This window comes from Ctenopharyngodon idella, chromosome 13 (genome assembly GCF_019924925.1).
Source record: "Ctenopharyngodon idella isolate HZGC_01 chromosome 13, HZGC01, whole genome shotgun sequence".
Taxonomy (NCBI): Eukaryota; Metazoa; Chordata; class Actinopteri; order Cypriniformes; family Xenocyprididae; genus Ctenopharyngodon; species Ctenopharyngodon idella.
In genome coordinates this window covers 16,156,397-16,182,864 of record NC_067232.1, presented here as the reverse complement: position 1 = coordinate 16,182,864, position 26,468 = coordinate 16,156,397, and the positions used below count along the sequence as shown (strand labels likewise).

General features: G+C 37.8%; 1 protein-coding gene across 3 annotated transcripts in view; it reads right to left on the bottom strand.

The window, feature by feature from the left end:
- The window catches only part of si:ch211-67f13.7 (uncharacterized protein LOC565426 homolog), a 69,151-nt gene extending 42,804 nt beyond the window's left edge, over window positions 1-26,347 (bottom strand). For 2 of the 3 annotated variants that reach the window (XM_051916279.1, XM_051916278.1), the window contains exons 1-7: window positions 23,514-26,347; window positions 23,320-23,432; window positions 21,328-21,431; window positions 3,649-3,823; window positions 3,461-3,578; window positions 3,254-3,339; window positions 2,988-3,076 (exon numbers count right to left, since the gene is read on the bottom strand). In XM_051916279.1, coding sequence (XP_051772239.1) covers window positions 2,988-3,076; window positions 3,254-3,339; window positions 3,461-3,578; window positions 3,649-3,823; window positions 21,328-21,431; window positions 23,320-23,432; window positions 23,514-23,978 — 1,150 coding nt within the window. In that variant the 5' untranslated portion in view covers window positions 23,979-26,347. The remainder of the gene's footprint in view (window positions 1-2,987; window positions 3,077-3,253; window positions 3,340-3,460; window positions 3,579-3,648; window positions 3,824-21,327; window positions 21,432-23,319; window positions 23,433-23,513) is intronic. The other variant, XM_051916280.1, reaches the window with a different exon arrangement.
- Between the last annotated feature and the right edge of the window lie 121 nt (window positions 26,348-26,468).

Genomic DNA, 26,468 nt, shown 5'->3' with positions numbered 1-26,468 from the left:
AATACACCAAGGTCCTACATAGTTCAGAAACAGAAGAACTTAGGAGAAACAGAGCCCACCTTCATGCTCAACCAGAGCTCTCTGTGCCAGCACCAGAGGTCTCAGGGTCACAGAGGGACACTACAACAGTTCAACCAGAGCTCTGTCGGAACGCCAGAGACTGCAGTGCCTAGGAGAGAAACTGAGGTGGAACAGGTGCCTGAAACAGCATGCACAGAGAGAGTACAACTTGAGAAAAGGAGAGAGCCTCCAAGAAGACAAGTGAACCCACCAAAGTGGCTTAGAGACTATGTTCCCTGAGCCAATCATAAGGAGGTCAAAAGAAAAAAAAAAAAAAGTACACTTGTATTCTAACATGTTTGTTTACTTGTTCTCAGAAAATATGTTTACAGAGATGTTCAACAGTTAAGGTTGCCCCTGAGGAGGGGAGATGTAGTAGATGTCCCAAAAAGGGACCGGTAGAAGTGGCGCACACGCGCTAAGCAGTTCAGTAAAAACCAGTCTATCGCATCAGCTGTGTGTGTCGTGGATTTATTACTACAAAAACAAATCTGCATTGTTTATCCTTTTGATCTTTCTTTAAAAAAAAGTCTCACAAAATTCTAACCTTTCATTGAAGTAAAACAATTGTGAAGAGGGAGATTCTGGAATCCACTGCTGCTTCAATGTATATCTTTTGAGTGATTTATAATCAAGTTATTACTTAATATTCATCCTTCTAAATATTAAATGATTTGAATGACTTCAAGCGTATGATTAAGCAGCTATTTTACTTTTCATCTTCAATCACTAGACTGTAGCTCTTACTGTGGGAAAGAACATGTTATCAAGATGTTTTGGGGAAGCAACCAACTTCAACCTTGAAGTTGCTGTGTATCTGTGTATGTGTGCTAGTATCTTTTGTTACAGATCCTGTATAAGAGAGGTGGACAAGCGCATATCTGTGAACTAGGTCACTTCGTGCCTAAACCATGGTCTTGGTGTCATCCGGATAATCGATGTGCTTCTGCCTATCAGTCCATGTGTGGACATTTTCTAAGTTGATCTATTTCTTAACCAGTCAGAATCATTCAACCTGAAGTAATGATGCAGTTTTGTGAACTATGTAAAGTATAATTGCTGCTTCACTGAATGTGTTTGTGGGGCGGCCTACAAACTCCTTGCTGAGTACTGACTATTCTTCAGTAAAATTTTCTTCAATTTATTTTTTTAAACTCTTGACTCTGGGTCTTCATTCATCATATGTGGTCTTTTGGTTTTTAACTGTAAATTCCCCTACAACTGAAAGTAGGGGGAAACTCAAATTATGAAATAAATGTTTTTCTTTGCATGTTGGCCACAATTATTGGCACCCCCAGAAATTCTTAAGAGTAAAATATCTCTAAAGTATATTCCCATTCATATTTACAGGGTTTTTTAGCACACCTGGGTGACTAGGAACATGCAATTGTCCAGCCATGATTTCCTGTTACACAGGAGTATAAATATGAGAAGATTCCCTTAATCATTCATCACAAGGGGTAAAACCAAAGAACTTAGTTCTGATGTGCAGCAAAAGATTGTTGAGCTTCACAAAATAGAAAGTGGCTGTAAGAAAATAGCTAAAGCATTAATCAAATCCCCATTTGAACCATCAGGGAAAAAATTAAGAATTTCCAATCAACTAAATCTGGGGTGTGTTTCCCAAAAGCATCATTAGCCAGCTATGGTCGCAAGTTCCATTGAACTCTATAGGTAATGATGGAACTTGCAATGATAGTTGTCTTTGGGAAAAGCACAACTGCCTAGAAGAGGACATGTGTCTATATCGTCCTAATGCACAGTGAGAAGGAGAGTTTGAGTGGCCAAAGACTCTCCAAGGATCACAGCTGGAGAATTGCAGAGATTAGTTGAGTCTTGGGGTCATATATATATATATAAAAAAAAATCAAATAGCACCTACATCACCAAAAGTTGTTTGGGAGGGTTTCAAGAAAAAACTAAAAAAGAGCTTTTTGGCAGCAAACCCACCAGATGGGTTTGGTGCACACATAGATAAAAAGTACCTCATGCCCACGGTTAAATATACTGCTGGACCTTTAATGTTGTGGGCCTATTATTTGCTGGAGGTCCTGGACATCTTTTTCAGATACAGGGTATCGGTATCATGGATTCTAGCAAATACCAACAGATAAAAAAAGAAAAATCAAAACCTGACTGCTTCTGCTGGAAATCTTATAATGGGCTGTGGTTGGATCATCTATCAGGACAATGATCCAAAACAAACATCAAAATCAACACAAAAATGTGTCACTGAGCACAAAATGAAGCTTCTGCCATGGTCGTCCCAGTCCCCTGACCTGAACCCTAAAGAAAATGAGTGGAGTGAACTGAAGAGAAGAAGCACCAACATGGAGCTGGGAATCTGAAGGATCTGGAGAGATTCTGTATAAAGGGAATGGTCTCTGATCTCTTGTCAGCTGTCCTCCAAACTCATCAGAGATTATTGAAGAAGACTCAGAGCTGTTATCTTGGCAAAAGGATGTTGCAATAATTGGGTGCCAATAATTGTGGCCAACGTGAACTAGAGAAAAACCATTTATTTCATTATGAGATTTTCCCCCCTCTTTCTATTGTTTTACTTCAATAATAGGTTAGAATTTTTTTTTTTTAATGAAAGATCAAAAGGATAAACAATGTAGATTTATTTTCAAAGCCCCCTTTGATCATATTTGACAAGGGTACCAATAATTCTGGAGTTGACTGTACATAAATAATACTAAAATACATTTTTGTAACTTTTTTGCTTTGTAATAATTATTCTTGAAATATTCTTCCATGGATATCACGTGCAGGCTTTTTCATCTTTCCAGTAATTTGACTTTTTTAACCTACAAACCAATGTAATGTGTATATACGGGCTTTTAATATTTTTTGTTTTGTTTTGTTTTTTTAGCGTATAACTACTCAGACTGATTATTTATGTTGATGGTTATGCTTTGACTTACCTTCATAAATTATTCGTTTGGTTTTAGTCTGATTGCAGACTGAGTCACAGCAGTCACAGACAGAATCTTGCCCAAACACAGAGATCCATCTAGAAAAGAAGAAGCCAAGAGGGGAAAAAGTGGTGAGAGATGAATCATGGAAGCCATGAATTTGCTGGATATTTATGTAATTTTTTGGTATGGAATGGAATGGTAGTGTTAAGAGATACAAGAGTGATTCATGATCTTTGAATATGTTTAGATATGACAGATTTAGTCTTGTTAACCTTTTGTCTGGGTGCCTGTAAAAACATGACTTCTGCATTGGACTAGGGCCTCCACCAGACATAGAGACTTCACAATGGAGTGAGACCTATAGGGAAAATGCACAGAGAATATGAGAAAGCACACAATGAACACATCACAATGCACACTACAGCATTGCTTTGTCTTCAAAATGTGTCACCGGTGAGAAAAGAAGCGTATAAACACACCTGGGCATCTGGAGCCTCAATGAATTGGAAAGCACCAAAAGAGAACTGAACAACATTGTCTGCCCTGGATAATCTGAATCTTGAAGCACCTGGATTTATCCGGCTTTCCTGTAAACACCTGGATGTATGTGTGAGAATGTTTTGTGTCTGTTAAATGTCCCACAAAGTTAGCGTTTTGCTTCACTCACCCGTAATTGTCTATGATGCTGTATTTGGTGGCTGGACTCAAAGTGTTAACGGTAGCCACATAACAGCTGTTGATAAAAAGCTTGACCCCAGGGTAATGGTGTCGAGTGGAGATCTGCACGTTCACATTCTGACCCAGCAGGTACACAGCAGATCTGACTGGAGAAGACCAGGAGTCTAAGCACAGGCAAACACAATATAGATAGCATCAATATAGATAGCATCAGTATAATTTTACAGTGCCCACATTAAAGAAAACATGTTTACAGATTAAATCAGGGTTAGGTCAAGTAGGTCAAGCTGTGTAAGTATGGGAAAGTAAAAAAAAAAAAAAATACTTCTCAATAGACACAAGCTCAATTTCACAAATCACTGCAATGTGAAATGCATTCATTTCATTTTCTGTAAATAATAATATATTATAATATATTATTATATTTGAGTATATTAGAGTTGGTCCGTCAAAGTGCCTGTCTGTGGTTGTAACTGCTTGGCTTAACTGCAACTGACAACATAATTAAAATCTTGCCTATATGTTTAGGAAACATTTTTTTTATTATATTCTACACCGATTTGATTCAAATTATACATATTATATAATTTGAATAAGTATTGGGACAGTGAAGACAAAATTGCTGTGTTAGCTGTGGTGTCAAGACATATATAAATATGATTAAAAGATTAATACGAGGAAGAAATACAGAATGTCACATTTTATTATTGGCTGTTTAACACAAAATGTTTTACCAACTAAGAAGTACAGCACTTTTAGAGTCAGGGCCAAGGTTACTTGGGGTGGGGTGCCAGGTATACGTTAAAACACTAATCAGTTGCATTCCAGCCCTGTCAGATTCTTTGACACACCCTGTTCAAGTGCCTCGTATTAAGAAAAATGCATGCAAGTTTGGAACCACAGTATGTGATAAAATTGTGTGTGAAATTGGGTAAAAGTGCATCAGAAACTTTGTAAATGGAGAGGAATGGAGAAACTGCGCTATCATCTGCACAAGTGTACCGATGGCACAAGGCCTTCAAGGAAGGACAAGAAGGTGTTGAAGATGAACAACGATCAGGATGTCCCCCTTTGTCAAAAAAGGGACAGAATATGGATGCAGTGAGTTCTGTTGTCAACGGTGACCATCGGATCACTATCAGAATGATTGCAGAGGAATGTTTTTAGCTGGTTATCAGAATAATAACACAAGTAGTTTAATGGCATAGACCTTTGAACGTAACTCGCTATCTCCTCTGTTGCGTGCTTATAATACATTGCATAAGGCATTCCCTGCCTTAAAGTTAGGTTCTGTAAAAGGTAAATGTTTTGTAAACATCTGTAAATAATAGTCCATTATAAAGTATTATTATATTTTATTATATTAGAGTTGGTCTGTGAGATGCCTGTCTGTGCTTGCAACTGCTAGGCTTAACTGCAACTGACAACATAATTAAAAACTTGGCTATATGTTTAGGAAATGTAATGTACATAAAATTCTACAAGGCATACAAGCTCATCTGGAAAGCATGGTGGAGGTAGTGTCATGTCATGGGCATGCATGTCTGCCTCTGGAACAGGCTCACTCATCTTTATTGATGACTTATTCAATGATGGCAGCAGAAGAATGAATTCAGAAGTGTACAAAAGAATCTTGCCTACCAGTGTTCAAGAAAATGCCACCAGATTCACTGGGAAGTGCTTCATATGGCAACAGGACAATGACCCAAAACACTAGTACTGCCAACTCAATCAAGATTATCATGGTAAAGAAATTTTGGGTCTTAGATTGGCCAAGTCAATCTCCAGATTTAAATCCTATTGAACAATTATTTATCCAGCTGAATAGGAGACTAAAGTCAGAAACTCCCCAAAACAAGCAACTGTTTAAAATGGCTGCATTAAAGGGTTAGTTCACCCAAAAATGAAAATTCTGTCATTAATTACTCACCCTCATGTTGTTCCACACCCATAAGGCCTTCATTCATCTTCGGAACACAAATTAAGATATTTTTGTTAAAATCCGATGGCTCAGTGAGGCCTGCATAGCCAGCAATGACATTTCCTCTCTCAAGATCCATTAATGTACTAAAAACATATTTAAATCAGTTCATGTGAGTACAGTGGTTCAATATTAATATTATAAAGCGACAAGAATATTTTGGGTGCGCCAAAAAAAATAAAAAAAATAATGACTTATATAGTGATGGCCGATTTCAAAACACTGCTTCAGGAAGCTTCGGAGCATTACGTCTTAAGGATGTGGAATGCCATGAGGGTGAGTAATAAATGACATTATTTTCATTTTTGGGTGAACTAACCCTTTAAATGCCTGGAAAAGCATTTCAAAGTGTGAAACCAAGAGTCTGGTGATGTCTATGGGTCAGACTTGCTCCTGTGATTGTTTGCAAGGGATTTACAACTAAATATTAGTTTTTACATTTTTACATTTACTTTAAGTTATATCTGTCCCAATACTTATGCTAACATTAGACAGAGGGATGAAACTATAAAAGTGCTGTTCTTCTTAGTTGGTGAAACATTTTGTGTTGAAACAGTCAATAATAAAATGTGACATTCTGTACTTCTGCCTCATATGTGTATATATGTCTTGACACCACAGCTAACAGAGCAATTTTGTCATATATATATATATATTATACACACAGTGGGTACGGAAAGTATTCAGACCCCCTTAAATTTTTCACTCTTTGTTATATTGCAGCCATTTGCTAAAATCATTTAAGTTCATTTTTTCCCCTCATTAATGTACACACAGCACCCCATATTGACAGAAAAACACAGAATTGTTGACATTTTCGCAGATTTATTAAAAAAGAAAAACTGAAATATCACATGGTCCTAAGTATTCAGACCCTTTGCTCAGTATTTAGTAGAAGCACCCTTTTGATCTAATACAGCCATGAGTCTTTTTGGGAAAGATGCAACAAGTTTTTCACACCTGGATTTGGGGATCCTCTGCCATTCCTCCTTGCAGATCCTCTCCAGTTCTGTCAGGTTGGATGGTAAACGTTGGTGGACAGCCATTTTTAGGTCTCTCCAGAGATGCTCAATTGGGTTTAAGTCAGGGCTCTGGCTGAGCCATTCAAGAACAGTCACGGAGTTGTTGTGAAGCCACTCCTTCGTTATTTTAGCTGTGTGCTTAGGGTCATTGTCTTGTTGGAAGGTAAACCTTCGGCCCAGTCTGAGGTCCTGAGCACTCTGGAGAAGGTTTTCGTCCAGGATATCCCTGTACTTGGCCGCATTCATCTTTCCCTCGATTGCAACCAGTCGTCCTGTCCCTGCAGCTGAAAAACGCCCCCACAGCATGATGCTGCCACCACCATGCTTCACTGTTGGGACTGTATTGGACAGGTGATGAGCAGTGCCTGGTTTTCTCCACACATACCGCTTAGAATTAAGGCCAAAAAGTTCTATCTTGGTCTCATCAGACCAGAGAATCTTATTTCTCACCATCTTAGCAAACTCCATGCGGGCTTTCATGTGTCTTGCACTGAGGAGAGGCTTCCGTCGGGCCACTCTGCCATAAAGCCCCGACTGGTGGAGGGCTGCAGTGATGGTTGACTTTCTACAACTTTCTCCCATCTCCCGACTGCATATCTGGAGCTCAGCCACAGTGATCTTTGGGTTCTTCTTTACCTCTCTCACCAAGGCTCTTCTCCCCCGATAGCTCAGTTTGGCCGGACGGCCAGCTCTAGGAAGGGTTCTGGTCGTCCCAAACGTCTTCCATTTAAGGATTATGGAGGCCACTGTGCTCTTAGGAACCTTAAGTGCAGCAGAAATTTTTTTGTAACCTTGGCCAGATCTGTGCCTTGCCACAATTCTGTCTCTGAGCTCTTCAGGCAGTTCCTTTGACCTCATGATTCTCATTTGCTCTGACATGCACTGTGAGCTGTAAGGTCTTATATAGACAGGTGTGTGGCTTTCCTAATCAAGTCCAATCAGTATAATCAAACACAGCTGGACTCAAATGAAGGTGTAGAACCATCTCAAGGATGATCAGAAGAAATGGACAGCACCTGAGTTAAATATATGAGTGTCACAGCAATGGGTCTGAATACTTAGGACCATGTGATATTTCAGTTTTTCTTTTTTAATAAATCTGCAAAAATGTCAACAATTCTGTGTTTTTCTGTCAATATGGGGTGCTGTGTGTACATTAATGAGGAAAAAAAAATGAACTTAAATGATTTTAGCAAATGGCTGCAATATAACAATGAGTGAAAAATTTAAGGGGGTCTGAATACTTTCTGTACCCACTGTATATATATATATATATATATATATATATCCAGAATATAATGAGAATGAAGTTCCTATGCTCTGGAAGGGCTCTGTGAAGGGAGAAGTTGGCCAAGGTCACTTCGGGTGGGGTGCAGTTAAAACACTGAACAGTTGCATTCCAGTCCTATCATGGTCGACACATTCTTTTTTGACACACCCTGTTCAAGTGCCTCATATTAAGGAAAATGCATGCGAGTTTGGAACAGCAGTGCATGATAAAATTTAGTGTGAAACTGGGTAAAAGTGCATCAGAAACTTTGTAAATGGTGAGGAAAGCTTATGGAAAAGTTGCACTATCAACTGCAAGTTCAAGTTCAAGTTCACGTTTATTTATAAAGTACATTTAAAAACAACGCGTGTTGTACCAAAGTGCTGTACCATTTTACACAAAAGATAAAAGATAATAAACTAAAAAATAAGATAAAATATAAAGCATGCAAGATAGGCCATAAACCACTCAAAAACCCCCTATATAATTCATGCAACATCATAATGGAGGTCTGCGCGGGACTGTTTTTTTTCGTCCCGCTCCCGCAATGGTTCTATTCTGCACGCACCCGCCCCCGCCTAAAATTCACTCTGTGTTCACCCGCTATCCGCATATAGTGATTTTCTTCCAGACCTGACGGGTTCCGCTAAAGATCGTTTCCAGAATCTCGCGTTTAAACTTCCCCTAAAGAAATAGAGTGATTGGGGATAACAAATATAAAATGTTGCATATACAAGATTTGTATTTGTTATTTGTCTATGATTCCGTCAACACCCTAAAAAATGTCAGAGAAAAAAAAAAAAAAATGTCACAATTAAAGAATAATAGGCTAAATATCACAGAGAAAAATAGGCTAAATTAAATAGCCTACAACATGTCCCTCAAAACTATAGGCTAAGCCAAAAATACATATAAACGAAAACTGTTGGCTTACTAGCTATACTGCAAAACGAAATCTTTTTTAACATCCTCGCAAGAACAGAATGACGCTGACTGATGACCGTTTCAGAACGTCTCTACTCCAAAATCCGATCGCAAAGGTTCTCTGAAGGTGCACTCGCGCAGACCTCTAATGCAAAGAACATATCTTGCCAGGTTTCTCAGGACAGGGAACTGGTGACTGTGTGAACGCCACCACTGCAGAAAGTTTTGTTCACTTCAAGTTCAAGCACAGATGCGCTGATGTCAAAGCATCTCGGGAGCGACCGGGTTATTGTCAGACCGCCTGCTCCCACCTAAAGTACACTATAGTTACCTGACTGCAATTCGCCTTTCATTCAAAATGTAATCCCGCGCAGCAAGAAAGAGCCGCGGGAATGCAGACCTCTACATCATAAGCTAAAGAAAATAAACGAGTCTTTAGGCTAGATTTAAAAGTGTCCAATGTGGGGGAAGATCTCATGCCAACTGGAAGCGCATTCCACAACCTAGGAGCCGCAACTGCAAAAGCTCAGTCACCCTTAGTCTTTAAGCGGGACCGAGGAACCGAGAGAAGGAATTTATTGCATGAGCGGAGAGATCTTGGAGCAGAGTAAGGATGCAGAAGATCGGAAATGTACTGTGGTGCTAACCCATGCAAAGCTTTATACACATACAGCAGAACCTTGAAGTCAACTCTGTATCTGACTGGTAACCAATGTAAGGTGGAGAGAACAGGAGTGATGTGTTCCCTCTTCCTAGTTCTCGTCAGAAGTCTAGCTGCCGCATTCTGAACCAATTGCAAACGATGTGTGGAGGATTGAGGTAGACCTATATATAGTGAATTGCAGTAGTCAAGCCGAGATGTAACAAGAGCATGGATCACTACTTCTAGGTCTTTCTTTGAGAGGAACTGTTTTAATTTGGCGATGGACCGGAGATGAAAGAAGCTTCCTTTGACAACAGAATTTATCTGCTTATCGAATAATAAGTCAGAATCAAAGTATAACGCCAAGGTTCTTAACTCTGTTTTTCAATGTTAAAGACAGGGAACCCAACTGGTTTTCAATATTAGCGACACACAAAGGTGATCCAAAAGCAATGGCCTCAGTCTTGTCCCCATTTAACTTTAGAAAGTTTTAAGACAACCACATTTTAACTTCCTCCAGACAGGAGATAAAGTTTAAAATGGAATTTCCATTGCTGGTCTTGACAAGAAGATAAAATTGTGTATCGTCTGCATAACAGTGATAAGAAACCTCATATTTCTGAAAGAGGAAGCATGTATAAAGAGAAGAGCAGAGGACTCAGAATGAAGCCTTGCGGAATGCCACATGTGATCAGTGTTGAAGTTATGTTTGCCAATATTAACTAAAAAAGTGTGACCTTTGAGATATGAAGAGAACCAACTTAACGCAACCCCCTGAATACCAACCACTCTCTCCAGACGATGTAATAACATGGTATGATCTATTGTGTCAAATGCTGCGCTGAGATCTAAAAGAATTAAGATGACCCCGTCCCCAGAATCCAGGGAGCATAAGATATCATTTGTCACTTTTAGCAAAGCTGTCTCAGTACTATGAAATGCCCTGAAACCTGATTGAAATTTATCGAGCATGTTACAATCAGCGAGATAAGACGAAAGCTGTGAGTAGATTACCTTTTCCAGAATTTTGGAGAGAAATGACAAATTTGAGATAGGCCTATAATTATTTAAAATGTCAGGGTCCAGGTTTGGTTTTTTCAGGAGAGGCTGCACCACAGCATGTTTGAAGCTTGTGGGAACCACTCCGCTAATCAAATGTATTTGTCAACTGTTTATTATGGCCAGTATGATGGGAGCGATAGAATTAAAAATGTCTTTAAGAAAACGAATCACATCCATAGGTGAAGAAGTCGGTTTCAATGAAGAAACTATATCTGACAGCTGGTTGAGCGAGACAGGGTCGAAGTGCCTGAAAGAACTGGAAAGCACCAGAGATTCGGAGCGAGAAACAATTGATGGCAATATTTGTGCTCTGCTGTCCTGGATTTTGTCCACAAAAAATTCAAGGAACTTTTCGCAAATCTCAGGTGTTGCAGTAGGGTAGCCTGCTGTAGTAGGGTTCAAGACTGAATCAATTGTTTTAAAAATGACTTTGGGCCTATGGGCTTTTTTTGCAATTACTTCAGAGAAATAATTTGATTTAGCAGTCTTGACAGCAATTTGATATTGCTTTAAGGAGTCACGGAGCATTTCATATGAGACCCTAAGTTTGTCTTTCTTCCACTTGCGCTCTGCTATCCTGCATTGCCGCCTAATGGAGCGGGTATGATCATTAAACCAGGGCTGGGTATGTGTCTTATTTCTAGATCTCAGCGATTTTAGAGGAGCTACCTGGTCCAGAATGTCAGTGCAGGTTGTGTTAAATATTTTCGTCAGTTGTGCAGTGTCCCCTGTACTATTTAACACATCTTCAATTTGAGAGAGATGAGGTGTAAATCTCTTCAGAACTCATAACTGTGGAAAAAGTTATAACGCGAGTGAAATGGCGGCTCTCTGGAGGAGGAGGAGGAGGAGGAATGGGGTGTTGCTGTAGAGATTCAAATAAAACAAAACTATGATCAGAAATTCCAGATTCTACCACCTCAAGATTGGTCACAAAAAAATGCTCAAAAATTACAGCCAGTTTTCAACAGTAAAATACTGTCATTTCAATAAACAGTTAAATCATGTAAATTTACAGCTAATGGTCGTTAAATTAAGCACCTGCAGTAAATTTACAGCATTTAACAGTAAAGAGAAAAACGGTTTCGCGCTGTAAAAAGCAGCACATAGGGGCGGGGCATCTTCAACACGAGCAAGCGGTCAACGGAATCTCTTCAAAACTCTTACCGTCTGCTGAAGAAGAAAACTGCTCGAGGTAAGTTTATTTCTATGTTGTTATTTTACTATGTTGCACTCAACTTGTAAAATTGCCTTTTTCGTAAGATGTTTTTGACTGTACTACTTGGCACGAATCGCGTGTTGCGGCCAGACAGACAGTTCTCGACGGGGGTGAGGCATTTCTCTAGTCAGTGTTCTCCAAACTCCGAATATAACGCTAGGTTCGCTAGATTTGAGAATAATTGACAACGGGCCGCTGAATTATTTGAAAAATAATGCGTATCCGAGGTTGTAATGCAGCCACGACTCCAAGCTTAATTCAGTGGCCCGTCGTCAGTTATTCCTCTCGGTCACCACACCTTAAGACATTGTTCAGATGTTCTATTTCAAGACATTTGTCAGGTTTTTGTCCTTACAACGATCTTGTGTGTAATTATTTCTTACACATCTGATACCAAGCCTCCGTTGCTATCCACCTTATTCCTACGCCCCATGACGCTTTGCGCGAATTATGGGTGTAACTTCCGTTAAGCTGTAAACAGTCAGTGAAAGGCTCGCTGTATGAACGCAATAATACGTTTTCTTTTTAAACTGGGTACAATGAGATGACATTATTCTACTCACCCTTCAACCAACGAACATTAAAAGAACATTTGAAAGTGTAAAAGCATCAACAAGGTACTTTCAACATGCCATGAAAAAGTGTGATTCTTTCCACAGCAATAACGGACGGGTTAAATATAACTATAGTGATATATATCTGTATTATGTAATATACGTTACCTTAATAAAAAATGTTCATGAACTTCAGCATTGCGTGATATTATTTCAAAGTGATCTCTTTAATAATAAATTGTATTTACCTATGACAACAAACCTGGAAAGAGACGTGAGGCTTTGAGGAGAAAAATTCTTGTTATAACATGTTACGTTAAAATACCAAGCATCTCATGATGTCTGAAAATAAAACATGAAAGAAAAATTGACAGCTCATTCAGTCAAACTGACTGATAAGCTTTATTTGTAGGGCAACCTTATGATTTAAAACGATTCGTTTCAGTCTTTTTAAATGGAAGTTCCTCAAACCGGAAGTGGAACCCATAATTCGAAACGCAGTAGGCTAGTCAGGAATAAGGTGGATAATAAAATATATAATAGAAAAAGTGATAATAGATAATAAAACATGAAAAAAGTTTGTCATTTTATCCTGTTGTTTGCAAAATTTTTGCTATATTTGCTTGATCAATTTCTTTGTGGGTCTTTACTCTTTTGCTGTTGTAGGTTCTAAGGATGTTTGAGATAACTGAAATGTTTGGCGAAGTGATATGGAACTGTAATGCGGTCAAATCCTCAAGATGCCTGGAACTACTTGGACCTGCCTGGAACAGCTGTAGTATAAAGATTTAATATTGCGAACTAGAGCTGCACGATTAATCGTAAAAATTCAAGCACCCACGCAATCCTACTTTATTAATGACAACGATTCTCCCGCGTCTAATCGGGGCGGATCTACCTGGGTGGCACAAGAAAAAGCTTTGCCACCCCAGAATTATCACAGAAAAAATATAAACGTTACAGTGTTTCAAGTACTGCTTTTCAGTGGCGCAATGTGATGACAAAAAAAGACAGCGCAACGCAAAATAATGGCAAGAAAACATGTCTTTCAATAAACTGCATGATCGTTGGCTGCACGCGCATGCAGCGCGCCCATTGTAGTCAGCTTCATTAACAAATGACTCTTATGAACCGGTTCTTTGTGAATCAAAAAAAAAAAAAAAAAAAAAAAAAAAAAAAAAGACACAGCGCAGCCAAGTTCACTTACGAATTGTTTTTCCATTTGTTCGTGAATCAGAAAATGACTGCTTCCTGGCTAACTCAGAAGTCCTCTGAGAAATGTAATCCCATCTGAATACGTCGGAGATTCATTTCGTAATTTTTTGGCGAGCTGATTCTCCGACCGCCCGCTCCACTTTCATCATGGATAAAGGTCCTTTTGCCATCCGACGAAACAATAACATGAAATCAATAAGAAGATCCCGATCACAGAAACTAATAGCAGAGTTAGGTAAGAATATAAATGTATTTTATTTTTTCTCGATTGCTAACACAAGTGATTCAGTTGGCCCAGTTTCCCAAACCATCAGTTCTCAAAACAAAGACACATTTCTCAAAACGTTTAACAATGACAACATTAGCAAAACTTATGACACACCAGTGGAAATCAGAGAGAGAGCTGAAAGAACAATTTACGGGGATTTTAAAGTTAAGTTACACATACAGTATAATTATAGTACACAGTACCACTACTTTAGATGAGGGAATGTACTTTTTTACTGTACTGTAATTGACAGTATACTGTATTGTGGTGCATACCAAGTTTATATACATGTACTTTTCTCATGCTTTTCATCTACTGCCTGCCAGATCACTTTTACAATAGTAAAATGAAAATTATTTTTTTCCAAAAGTTCATTGTTTTATTTTACCGTATCTGCATCTATTTTTGTATAGTGTAGTAGACATTGAGCTGCAAAATAATTCCTGAATCACAATAAGAGTTTTTTTTTTACAGTGTGAATTGATCTCACTAGTGTTCACTGGGCAGTGCAGTACTCTGTTTATTTGTTACGTTTTGTGTGTCATCTGATGCCAAAGTTTGATTTTATCAGAAGAGAATAGGTTTTTGACTAAACATTTTATTTTGACCTGGAAGTTTGAGGTTTGTGCAAGTTGGTGTATTTTGAGATTGTGTTTACAGTTGTGAGAAAATGAGAATTGTTTCATGAATTGTGTTTTAGCAATCAAGAAAAACAATAACTAGATTGAAAAGTTTGAAAGACAAATTTATGCTGGCTAATTGAAATAAAGCCAACTTAAAGTCTTGTTTAAAAAAGTAAATAGTTTTCTGTGTTAGGCCAGAATATTTAGATGTTCTGGGTGTTTGCTAAAGTGTTGCTAGGTGTTTGCTAGGCAGTTGCTGGGGTGTTGCTAGAGTATGTGGTTGATAGGGTGTTCTGGGTGAACACACAGACATTCTGTTCTCAAAAATTGTTTGCAAAACTGAAAATTCAAAAGTTTTTGTTGTTCTTTAACTTGTACTAAAACGTGATTTATAGGCTACCATGGAAGTAGCCTGTGATGTAATATGAATAAAACTGCTCATCTCCTTTTGTGATACAAGCTCAGACTCATTCAGAATCTGTTGAAGTTTTTCATAGTGTCTTGACTTGGTGCCACGATGGATATTGAAATCTTGATATTTATTTTTTAATTTTAAACAGTATAGATGAATACTTGCTGGTAATGCAATATTTGTGAACACAATTGTGTATGTCAAGCTATAAATCTACAAAAACTATGCATTGGGCGCTTGCTTTGGTGTTGCCACCCCTCATTCACCTCATGCCACCCCTTTGCCACCCTATATAAAATTTTCTAGATCCGCCTCTGCGTCTAATAAACCTTTGACAAAATCATACCGGAACGTTCAAATCTGTGTTCGTGCTGCCAGAGCCAGAGAGAGACATTTTGAATCACACATTAGTTATTTCTGTGTTACAAATATTCACATTATCACAGAAGTACTGAGATATAAGTTTTAAGTTAGTATTTAAACACTGATGTCTACGATAGCGATCAAAATAGAGCAAACTACCTTTTGAAACGAACTTGGCACTGTCAAATAACGGTTGTATCAATGGGACTTTAAGCAGCAGCTGCTGATACAACGGCAACGGCATTCTGGCGTTTAACTGCTGCTTCTTGATGTTCTACTGTAACCGTCTACTACGGGACAATAGACGATTTGCCGTAGTCGCTAATACGTGACAGATTAGATAAGTAAATGTTATGTTCTATAGTTATGTGGTATTTTAGTTGTATCTGTATGTCATTTAATGCCAAAAGCAACCATTCTCTTGCTTTTATTTACATGTAATGTATTGTTTACTATGTCAAATGATTCACGCCGTCCTCTTTGTTGTTGCTTAGCGATTTTTGCGTTCTTTAGCTACGGCAGTTGACATTTTACTTCCGGTCGTCATTGCCGTTCCATCAACAGCTGTTGCTTAAAGTCCCTAGTCCACTAGGTGGCGACAACTGACTGTTAAAAAATGTATTTGTCATTGAATCGTTCATTCAAAAGATTGTACAAGTATTTATTAATGAGTCATTGAATTCATTCAAAACCATTTTTTAAATAATTCATTCAAACATTTTCCAGCAATTAGAGTCAGCAATTTATATTTTGTCAAAACCTCTAGTAAATTACACGTTATTTTGTTTGGTTGTATATTCAGAATCGTGGGAGAATCGTGATCTCTATTTGAAACCAAAAAATCGTGATTCTCATTTTATCCAGAATCGTGCAGCTCTAATAGGAACCCTTAAACTGATTTAAATGTATTTCCAATTTAGTAAGATCAGAGTCATGTATTCTTGCAAACTTTGTGCACACACAAGGCAAATGCAAATTCAACGCTGAACTGCTACACGCATATACACGCTGAACTGCTCCAAGAGCGTTTGAAAGGGTTAAACGAACTAGGTGTGAAAACACCATCACAGACACTCAATTATTCACACATCTCTGGCTAACTGGAAAACACACAATCACTTCCTTTTACACACAACTAAACTGTCTGGGCATGTTTTGGCCCCTGCTTCTGTTAAGATGAATCGTTCATTCAAAAGATTCGTTCAAAAACACTGATTCATCCAGCAATACAACAAGTATTTATTAATGAGTCATTGAATTCATTCAAAACCATTTTTTAAATAATTCATTCAAACATTTTCCAGCAATTAGAGTCAGCAATTTATATTTTGTCAGAACCTCTAGTAAATTACACGTTATTTTGTTTGGTTGTATATTCAGAATTGTGGGAGAATCGTGATCTGTTTGAAACCAAAAAATCGTGATTCTCATTTTATCCAGAATCGTGCAGCTCTAATAGGAACCCTTAAACTGATTTAAATGTATTTCCGATTTAGTAAGATCAGAGTCATGTATTCTTGCAAACTTTGTGCACACACAAGGCAAATGCAAATTCACATACATGTTTCCAGTTGCATACAGAATACACCCATAGCTTAGGGTGTTTTCACATATAGTTTGTTTTAAAAGAACCAAACCCAGTTCACTTAAAGTGAACCAGAAACGGAACCAGCCGAAAGTGACCTCAGTCCTTTTGGTGTTCACAATCTAATGGACTCAAAAGAGAACCCACTTCTTTTTTTGGTCCTTTTCAGCATTGAAGTGATCTCAGACCCTTTCTTGTTCACACCACAACTTCATAAGAACTCAAGACCCCAGCTTTCTGTGTTTTCAGTAACACTGCTGCATTTCTCAAATTGTTAAAATAAAAAATTACAGGAAAATATAAGCAGTGGATAACTGATCAGAAGTTTATCACATCACACGATTGGCTCAACCTAATCAACCCCATTTGATACTATAATCTTCACGTCTGCCGTAAATCTTTTGTAGCTCAGAAAAAGAACAATAATAACACTTCACAATAAGGTTCTCTTAATTACTTTTGGTAATTATGTTAGGCATCATGAATTAACAGCATTTATATTAGGGGCGTGCAGTGGAGGCTGTATCTGTAACAATATCAAAATAATTTATATCTGTATTTGGAAAAAACTGGAAGTGACAGAGCTTTAACCAGAAGATTTTACAATTACTTGAGAAGACTGTCATGTCTATGGTTTTAAATGTATATCTATGTCCTTCGTAGTTCAAATGTGCCATGTATAAATAATAATAATAATAAATAATTAGTAAACATTAACATTAACCACGATTACATGCTGCTGGTGATCATTAGTAGTTTATATTAAGTGTAACAAAGGAATGCGATATTTTACATTATATCACAAATATATTAAGTATTCCCCCCGGAACACGATCGCAAATGAACTTTGTTTTCAGCAGTGACGGAAAAGACAGAACAGCGGGAATGGTGAGCCTGAAGGTGCAGTTGTCGAAACGAAACGCAAAGCGGACCGGGACCTCGATGCTTTCACATATCACGAAGCAATCGAACCACAAACGGACCCACAAACAAACCATACGGTTCGCTTTTAGGTCCTTTTAGGGGGGTCTGAGATCACTTGGTTTGTTCACATATACACGCTGAACTGCTCCGAAAGCGTTTGAAAGGGTTATACGAACTAGGTGTGAAAACACCATCACAGACACTCACTTAATTATTCACACATCTCTGGCTAACTGGAAAACACACAATCACTTCCTTTTACACACAGCTAAGCTGTCTGGGCATGTTTTGGCCCCTGCTTCTGTTAAGATGATATTTTGTCTTGTTTTCTCTACTGTAACAAACATACACCCTTATTGATTTACTTAATAAGTGTCTAATTACGTTCATCTACTAAACAGTTAATTTTCTGTTTAATTTAAAAGTGTGTCCAGACTGTATATGATGACTATCTTTCGCCATGTGCTACATATAGTCACTAACATTTTCTTAATGTTTTCCTCTCAGACCTGGGCGTGTTGACGAGTTTCATCAGACTTCTTGCTAAATCCTTCCAAAGTTGGCATGATGTATTGGCCTTTTTTTTCCCTCTCTCTTCTTAAGGTTTATTCACACACTAGTTCCTCTCATTGGACTATGCAATCTACACTTTTCTGTTTTTTCCTCCAAAAACTGTTATACTGTTTAAATATAGATCAGTATAGTTTCAAAAATAAGCATTCTCATTATTCATTTTCATGGTATGCATCTACACATCTCAAATTTCTTTTTTAAAACATTTGTGTTCTGCTGAAGAAAGGCAGTTGTACACATCTGGGATAGCATCGGGGTAATTGAATATTGAGAATATAGTTTTTGAACAAATTCTTAAAAGTATTCTTATTTTTGTTGGTTAAAGCAAGTGCCATTTCTTTTTTCTTAACTTACTGTTTGTGTTTATGCTGAAATTCAGTTTGGGTCAGTTTCAACCAATTTGTCAATGCCTATTCTGCCTGTGTTTTACTAAATAGCAAATGATGTACCATAATCTGATTCTTATTTGTTTACTCTGCATCTAGTTGAAATATAGTTTGACATTTCTGTACACATTATATACTAAACTAAAGATTTTAATTATGTATTGTTTATGTAATGTATTAATTTTTTTATATTGTAGAATTATAGCTGTAACCATTGCTGCAAGTACTTTACTGTGAAATTACAGTACAGCTATAAAATGTAAAACGGTATTGAAACGGTAGAATTACTTTAAATGGCTGGAACCACAGCTGCCAGTACTCTACTGTGAAATTACAGTAAAGCTGTAAAATGAACAACAGTATTGGTACTGTTGAATTAGAGTAAACAGCTGTTAACTGGAAAAATGTTGTTGAAACCATAAAATTACGGTAAATGGCTGGAACCACAGCTGCCAGTATTATACTGTAAATTTACAGGTACATTTTTTACAATGTACTGATGGCACAAGGCCTTCAAGGAAGGACAAGAAGGTGTTGAAGATCAACAACGATCAGGACACCCCTCTTTGTCAAAAAAGAAACAGAATATAGATACAGTGAGGTCTGTTGTCAACCGTGATCAATGGATCACTATTAGAATGATTGCAGAGGAAACAGGAAATACCACGTTAATTGTTCTGAAATCATGACTCAGGATTTAAGCATGAGAAAAGTGTGTGCAAAACTTGTTCCAAAGAACTGGTCACCCTTTTGAGTTCAGTGATCACAGGAAATGAATCCTGGGTGTTGGAGTACGATCCCAAGATGAAGAAACAAAGTTTAGAATGGCACACATCCACGTCACCTCGCCCCAAGAAAGTTTGTATGAGCAAATCAAAAGTCAAATCAATGGCTTGAGACATAGTTTTTTGTGTGCGTCCTGAGATCGTCCTGGCTCCTTGCAACTTTTCCATATTTCCAAAACATAAGGAAGGGTTTGAAAGGATGCTATTTTGGTAGTGCGGATAACATCCAAAGAGCCTCTACGCAGGCTCTGAACGCCATCCGACTTGAAGACTTCCAGCGATATATATACAGGGATCAGGGTTCTAAATTAACACCTGCCAACCGGCCAAATGCGGATTAAAATTCATTTTGGCGGGTGTTTATAAAAATTTACTAGCCAGTTTGGCCAGTGATGCATGAGGCTCTGTTCTCGGTCATTTATCCCCCTGGCAGCACTTCCTACATTTCCCATGAACACTGTGCCGTAATGCTACGCGATGACGTTTCATACGCCCATTGGCTGCGCGCAGTTTGCAGTGAAACCAGCGCGAGAAACCATGGAAACGAACAAAGCGTCCATCAGAAAACACAAGGAAGAAGAACGAACGAACGGAGCCAGAGCAGGGAGTTAGCTAGTAAAGGAAAAAGTTCAGATTAAACTAAATGCGGCGGTGGTTGGGACAGACTTCTGGGGGCGAGAAGAGGAACGAGGCAGAGGATGAGGATATCGACAGAGAAACGAAGAAAAGAAAATGTAATGCCAAATGGCTGATGGGTCGTGAATGGCTTGTGTTTGATCACCAAAACGTCGTCATGTTTTGTCAGGATTGCTGCATGTACGCGAAAGAAAAAAACAAAACGAGCAATTTCATGGTGGGAACTAATAATTTTAAAGTTGAGGCAGTAAAGGACCATGAGAGTTCTGATTCTGATGGCACCTCTGAAGAAGAAGAAGAGCTCTGAAGACATGTGATTCAAATGATAGATAGATGAAATGTTTGCACTTTCTGTGCATATTTTGTTGTATGCATTGTACTTTATATGTGTTTTTCATGCCAACAATGTTAATAAAATGATCAAATGAATTCAGTGGCACTCGGAAAAAAAATTGGCTAGTGGAAATTCTGATTGGCTGGTAACTTTAGAGAGTTACCAGCCACATTGGCTGGTGATCAAAAAAGTTAATTTAGAACCCTGACAGGGATATATATAAGTTAAACTGTGTCAGAAAAAATTAATCTTAATTATGTCAGATAACACTTAAGCAAAACATGGTCAGGTCAAAGTGTCTGAATAATTTTTGGTTCCAATTTTTTATCAGTTTTACTGGTAGTCCACTATATAAACATGTTTTGGGTGTAATATGTCACAGTTTACTTTATTTTGCTATCCTCACATAAATGAACTATAGTGTCCTGCACCCACTAGTAAACATATATCAAAAATGTCTGAATAATTTTTGGTTTGACTGTATGTGACCCTGGACCACAAAACCAGTCATATAAATTGAAATTTATACATCACCCGCAAGCTGAAATAAGCTTCCCATTGATGTGTGGTTTGTTAGTATAGGACAATATTTGGCCGAGATACAACTATTTGAAAATCTGAAAATATTGAGAAATACTGAGAAAATATTGAGAAAATCACCTTTAAAGTTGTCCAAATGAAGTCCTTAGCAATGCATATTCACTCATAAAAATTTATTTTTGATATATATATACAAATTATATAATAGTACAAGAGAAATCTCTTCTTTTGAAAAAAAAGAGAAAAAAAAAGTTTCAAGACATGCAATGTTTCTCTGTCAAGTGACACAGACAGGTAAAATATGTGATGTAAGTCTACAGTTTTTAACAAAAAAAAAAAAACTGCTCACCGTCCATCAGCTGAATCCGAAAGTCACCAGATCTGCTCCTTATGACTTTGCGCAATGGTGTCCTCAATGTCGGGTTTATCATCAGACTGTGCACATGATGGTTCCTAAATAATAAACAATAACAGAACAGTGTTTCTCCTCACTAAAAGACAGTCACAAAAGATTATGAAATTACTAAATTTGCATCATCTATACATTTCTGTTATAATTATCAAGTCATAATTATGATTTTTCCTTTTAGACTACACGACAAAGAAATTTCATACTTGTGCCTGATTTGAGAGCTGCTCTTCATGTCGAACACACCTAATGTTGATCGTGATTTTTATCAACTCTTTAGCATTGTTTTAACTACTGAAATAAGAAAACTAATTGTTGCCTTGTTTAATTCACAAACACAAATGTTCATGTAACACCTTGAACAAAATATCCAATAATAAGATAAAATAATAAAATAAACAGAACCTAAAGGTTTCATGGTTTCACAATGTTCGATTCTCTTAACTCTTACAAGCATCTGTTGGTCATCAAGTGTCAGCCTGTGATTGCAACTGCTTGTTTAACTTTAATTAACAACATAATTAAAATGAAAAGGTTTCGTACAGAGTTCTGAAAGTTTCATTTTGTGTTCATGTTAAGGACCATCTTGAGTCTTATCGGTTTGCTTATCAAATCAATAGGGCCACTGATGATGCTATGCTTACTGTGGTGCATCATGTTGTAAAACATCTAGAGGATCCAAAGGCTTATGCCAGGTTGTTCTTTCTTGGTCTGAGCTCTGCTTTTAATACCGCACATTATGCTCTCCAAACTAAATAGTATGGCTGTCAATCCATATAGTATCAAATTAGTATTCATAGTATTCATTTTTACTGGTAGGACTCTACAAGTTAGAGTCAGGCAGACTCTTTCTGAGTGTCCTCCAGGAGTGTGTGTGTTCACTACTGTTATTTACACTGTACACTAATGAGTATAGGAGTCATCATTCTGGGAATATTGCTGTAAAGGTTTCAGATAATACTGCCATTCTTGGTTTTCTGTACAAGGAAAAGGACATTCAACATTACACAGCAGAGATTGCCAACTTTGGTACATGTTCATTGTCTTGTGAACAAACATCTCTACAGTCTTGTGATTAACATTAGAAAAACAGGAAATGATTTTTGATCCCAAGATATTAGCAACCACTAACCTATCATGATAAACAATGAGCCCATTCTTTCATACAAATACTTCGGTTTACTCATTGATAATAATCTTTTATGACCGATGCATGAGGATAATCTATGTTGAAAGGTCAAAAAAAAAAAAAAAAAAAGTAGTTTCTATGGAGGCTACGACTTTTTGGAGTTGCTCAGAGGATCACGTTGCTGTTTTATCATGACTGTATTCAATCCATCTTACTGTATGGTATAGTGGACAGTTAAAAATACTATGGAAGTCAGTGGGGCTCTGGGCCTGTTTGGATGCCCATATTCTTTAAAATATCTTCTTTTGTGTTCAGCAGAAGAAACAAATACAGGTTTGGAACAATTTGAGGGAGCAGAATTTTAATTTTTGAGTGAACTATCCCTTTAAAAAAAAAAATAGGGTTTTTTTAATGTTTAAAATGCATGATTAAAATGTTTAGGAAATTTCAAATTTATTAGGCTATATCTATATTGATTTATTACTACTATTTCTACATTGATTATTGTACATTGATTTGAAATTGTTTTAATTTTTTGCTGATATAATTATTTTAACTCTTTAAAGAATAATAGTAAAACTGGGAAGAACTCTCTTCTTTTGAAAAAAAAAAACAAACAAACAAAAAAAAAACACCTACTTAATTCTTATTCAAAACCGGTTAAATAATAATAATAATAAAAAATGTATAGCCTAATAAAATAAAACAAAATTGAACTAAAATTAAATAGTAAAATAAACAGAACAGAAAGGTTTCAGATCACTGAACTGATTTAGTGAACCGACTCAAAACCAAAACATTACCTTTTATGGCGACACTCCACGCCCACATTCACTCTGTGATAAATGAATGGGTTTCGGTGTAATAGCGGCACGTAGTGAAGGACATACTTGTAAACTACGTAATCAGGAACCACCTTTCAGTTGAAAATGAGTGATGTCATTATTTGGCAATGTTGACGGATAACACACCTAGATTACTTTAAAGTGACAGTCACCTGTTGTTGACCCTGACAGTCCGTGAGCGCGTATGTGAAGAGCAAGTCTTCATGCGGCTCAAGGACCCCGTTACTTTTGCAGGTTTCTCCGAGCGTCAGCTCCTCTGCGACGGCCGAGAAACCGTAGAAACTCTTCTTCACCCTTAACACGAAACCTTTGCTCGAGCAAGTCACCGACACATCCGGGAGGCGGTTGAATTCGGGCAGGTAATCTTGGCCAGGTGGGATCCTCGCAGGTGCTTGGCCACGAATCCGCAGGACAGGCACCGATCTCTGGCGCGTCAAGTCTGGCGTGTTTGTGAACGAATCGCGCACTAGAAGTTTCCCAAGATGTTTCCCGCGTGCTGTTTGTGGGCGATCGACTCTCTCATCTGATAAAGATAAAGCACTATTTAGCAATGTTGGTTTGAAGAAAATGACAAGAATCGAACCTAGAACTAGGCGAGTAATGCTATTCACTTTCATATCAATTGTCTGTGTATCTATAATTAAGTTTTGCTTATGATTTACGTATCGTTTGTCCTACAGGTGGAAACTAAACAATCAAAAAAGGCCTTCAGTTGGTGATTAGATGTGATTGGTCTATAAAGAGTGAGTTGTAATTGATTTCCGCTCGCACTGTGCAGCATTGATCACTAGAGGGCGCCACAAGGCTGAAGAAACCACAACTGCAGAACCATGTGTAACCGCAGTCTGCGGACAACAGCGCCAAACCTGCAGTCTCAAACCGGTGTTGGTGTGGAGCATATAGATTTAGTGGTTAGGTGGTATTTACATTTCTCATTTGTTTGCATAGTTAAAGGATTAGTTCACTTTCAAATGAAAATTACCCCATGCTTTACTCACCTTCAATCCATCTTAGGTGTATATGAATTTCTTCTTTCTGACGAACACAATCAGAGAAATATTAAAAAATATCCTGTGGCATCCGAGCTTTATAATAACAGTATGCGTTACCAAACGAGTATGAGCTGAAGAAAGTGTCTTCATCTACATCCATACATCATAAACATATTCCACACGGCTCCGGAGGGTTAATAAATGTTTTCTGAAGCAAAGCGATGCATTTGTGTAAAAAAAAAAAAAAAAAATCCATATTTAACAAGTTATGAAGTAATATATCTGGCTTCCGCCAGACCGCCTTCCGTATTCGTCAGAAAGCTTACGCTGTACGTTCTACGCCTTCCCTATTCAACTTATGGAATTGACGCGACACCAGTTCCGTTTTTTCCAGAATTTGAATACGGAAGTCGGTCTGGCGGAAGTTAGATATTTTATTTAATAACTTGTTTAATAACTTGGATATTTTTTTTATTTTTTTTTACACAAACGCATCACTTCACTTCAGAAGGCCTTTATTAACCCCCCGGAGCTGTGTGGAGTATGTTTATATTGGATGGATGAAGATGGAAACACTTTCTTCAGCTCATACTCGTTTAGTAACGCATACTGCCGTTATAAAGCTCGGATGTGTCAGGATATTTATTACCATTTTTACGATTGTGTTTGTCAGAAAGAAGAAAGTCATACATGGCTTGAGAGTGAGTAAAGCTTTTTGGTAATTTTCATTTGAAAGTGAACTAATCCTTTAAAGTGAAGGGTAGGGTTAGTGGTTGGAGCGGGTCTGACGCTGTTGTCCCTGCTCTGACCTGGGGTGGATTTCATAGGGGTGACGCACTACCAAAGTGGGTAGGGACGGATTTTTTCAAATCACATTCAACCACAGAGTTACGCTAGCTGTTAGTCAATTTTTTTTCCCTCTGGATATATAGTCCAGATTTTCTTATTAAAACACTGTTGGATCTCATGCTGTAGAAAGGTGTGAAATTGATAATATATGACGGTCCAGATGAGATCAGCTGATCAGAACACTACATGATGAGTATATAATCTTCTGAGTTCTGAGTTTTTGTTTAGGATTTATTGGCTTTTGAGTACATTTTGCCACGCCCATTTTCTAAATGATCCTGTTATAGCAACCCAAAGGGTAAAGTTCAACTTTTTTTTGATAATTATTGATCTAGAGAGTCCAGAGAATTGTCCTGCACTGTTTTTTTTCCAATCGGGCGAAAAACCTAGGACTAGTTTGCAAAAGTAGGTTTTTCACATATTCGCGAATAATTAATGAATGATTTAATTGACAGCATTAGTTCTTGAGGCAAAGTTGTTCAGAATGTGGAGATCTATCAAATGATATGCATATTGTGTGGATCTGTGAAACACCACATGATTACTGAGGCGTAAAACTCGTTAGCGCCAACTAGTGGCCGATTTCTTCGAACTCTTACAGACCTCTAGGCCCATGAGTTGAACATGCCCACAGAGTTTCGTTTCTGATCGGCCTCCGTTAACCTTATCTAATAGGTGCTCAAACTTCATTGATCGATGGCGGCCATGTTTTTTGAGATACGCCAATGTCCTCATAGACTATCATGCCCCCTTGAACCAAGACACTGCACGCCAAATTTCAAGTTGATCGGACTAACAGTTGCATAGTTACAGCTGTTTTCTTGTTTTTTTCAAGTTAGCGCCACCTAGTGTCCAATCGACGCATTTTTTTTTTATCGTAAACAAAGATTGAGCCCCTATTCATGAGTACCAAGTTTGGTGAAAATATCTCATTTTGTTAATGAGTTATAGCCATTTTAGTAAAAGTGCCTCCGCCCATTTCGAATGTTTTGGCGCCACTTAGTGACCGTGAATCTAAATTTAGGACAAACGGTCTAGGAGTTATGAGCGTTTTTGCGTTTTTGATCGCTGTAGCGCCACCTATTGGCCGATTTGGACGAGTCCAGGTATCTGAGTAGCGAGCAAGACTACTACCATCTGACAAAGTTTCAAGTCTCTCGGCCTTACGGTTTGGGCTGCCCGATCAGTTTTAAAGCATAAGAAAAATAATAAAAATCCTTACAATTACAATAGGGTTTCAGCACTACGAAACCCTAATAAGCACAA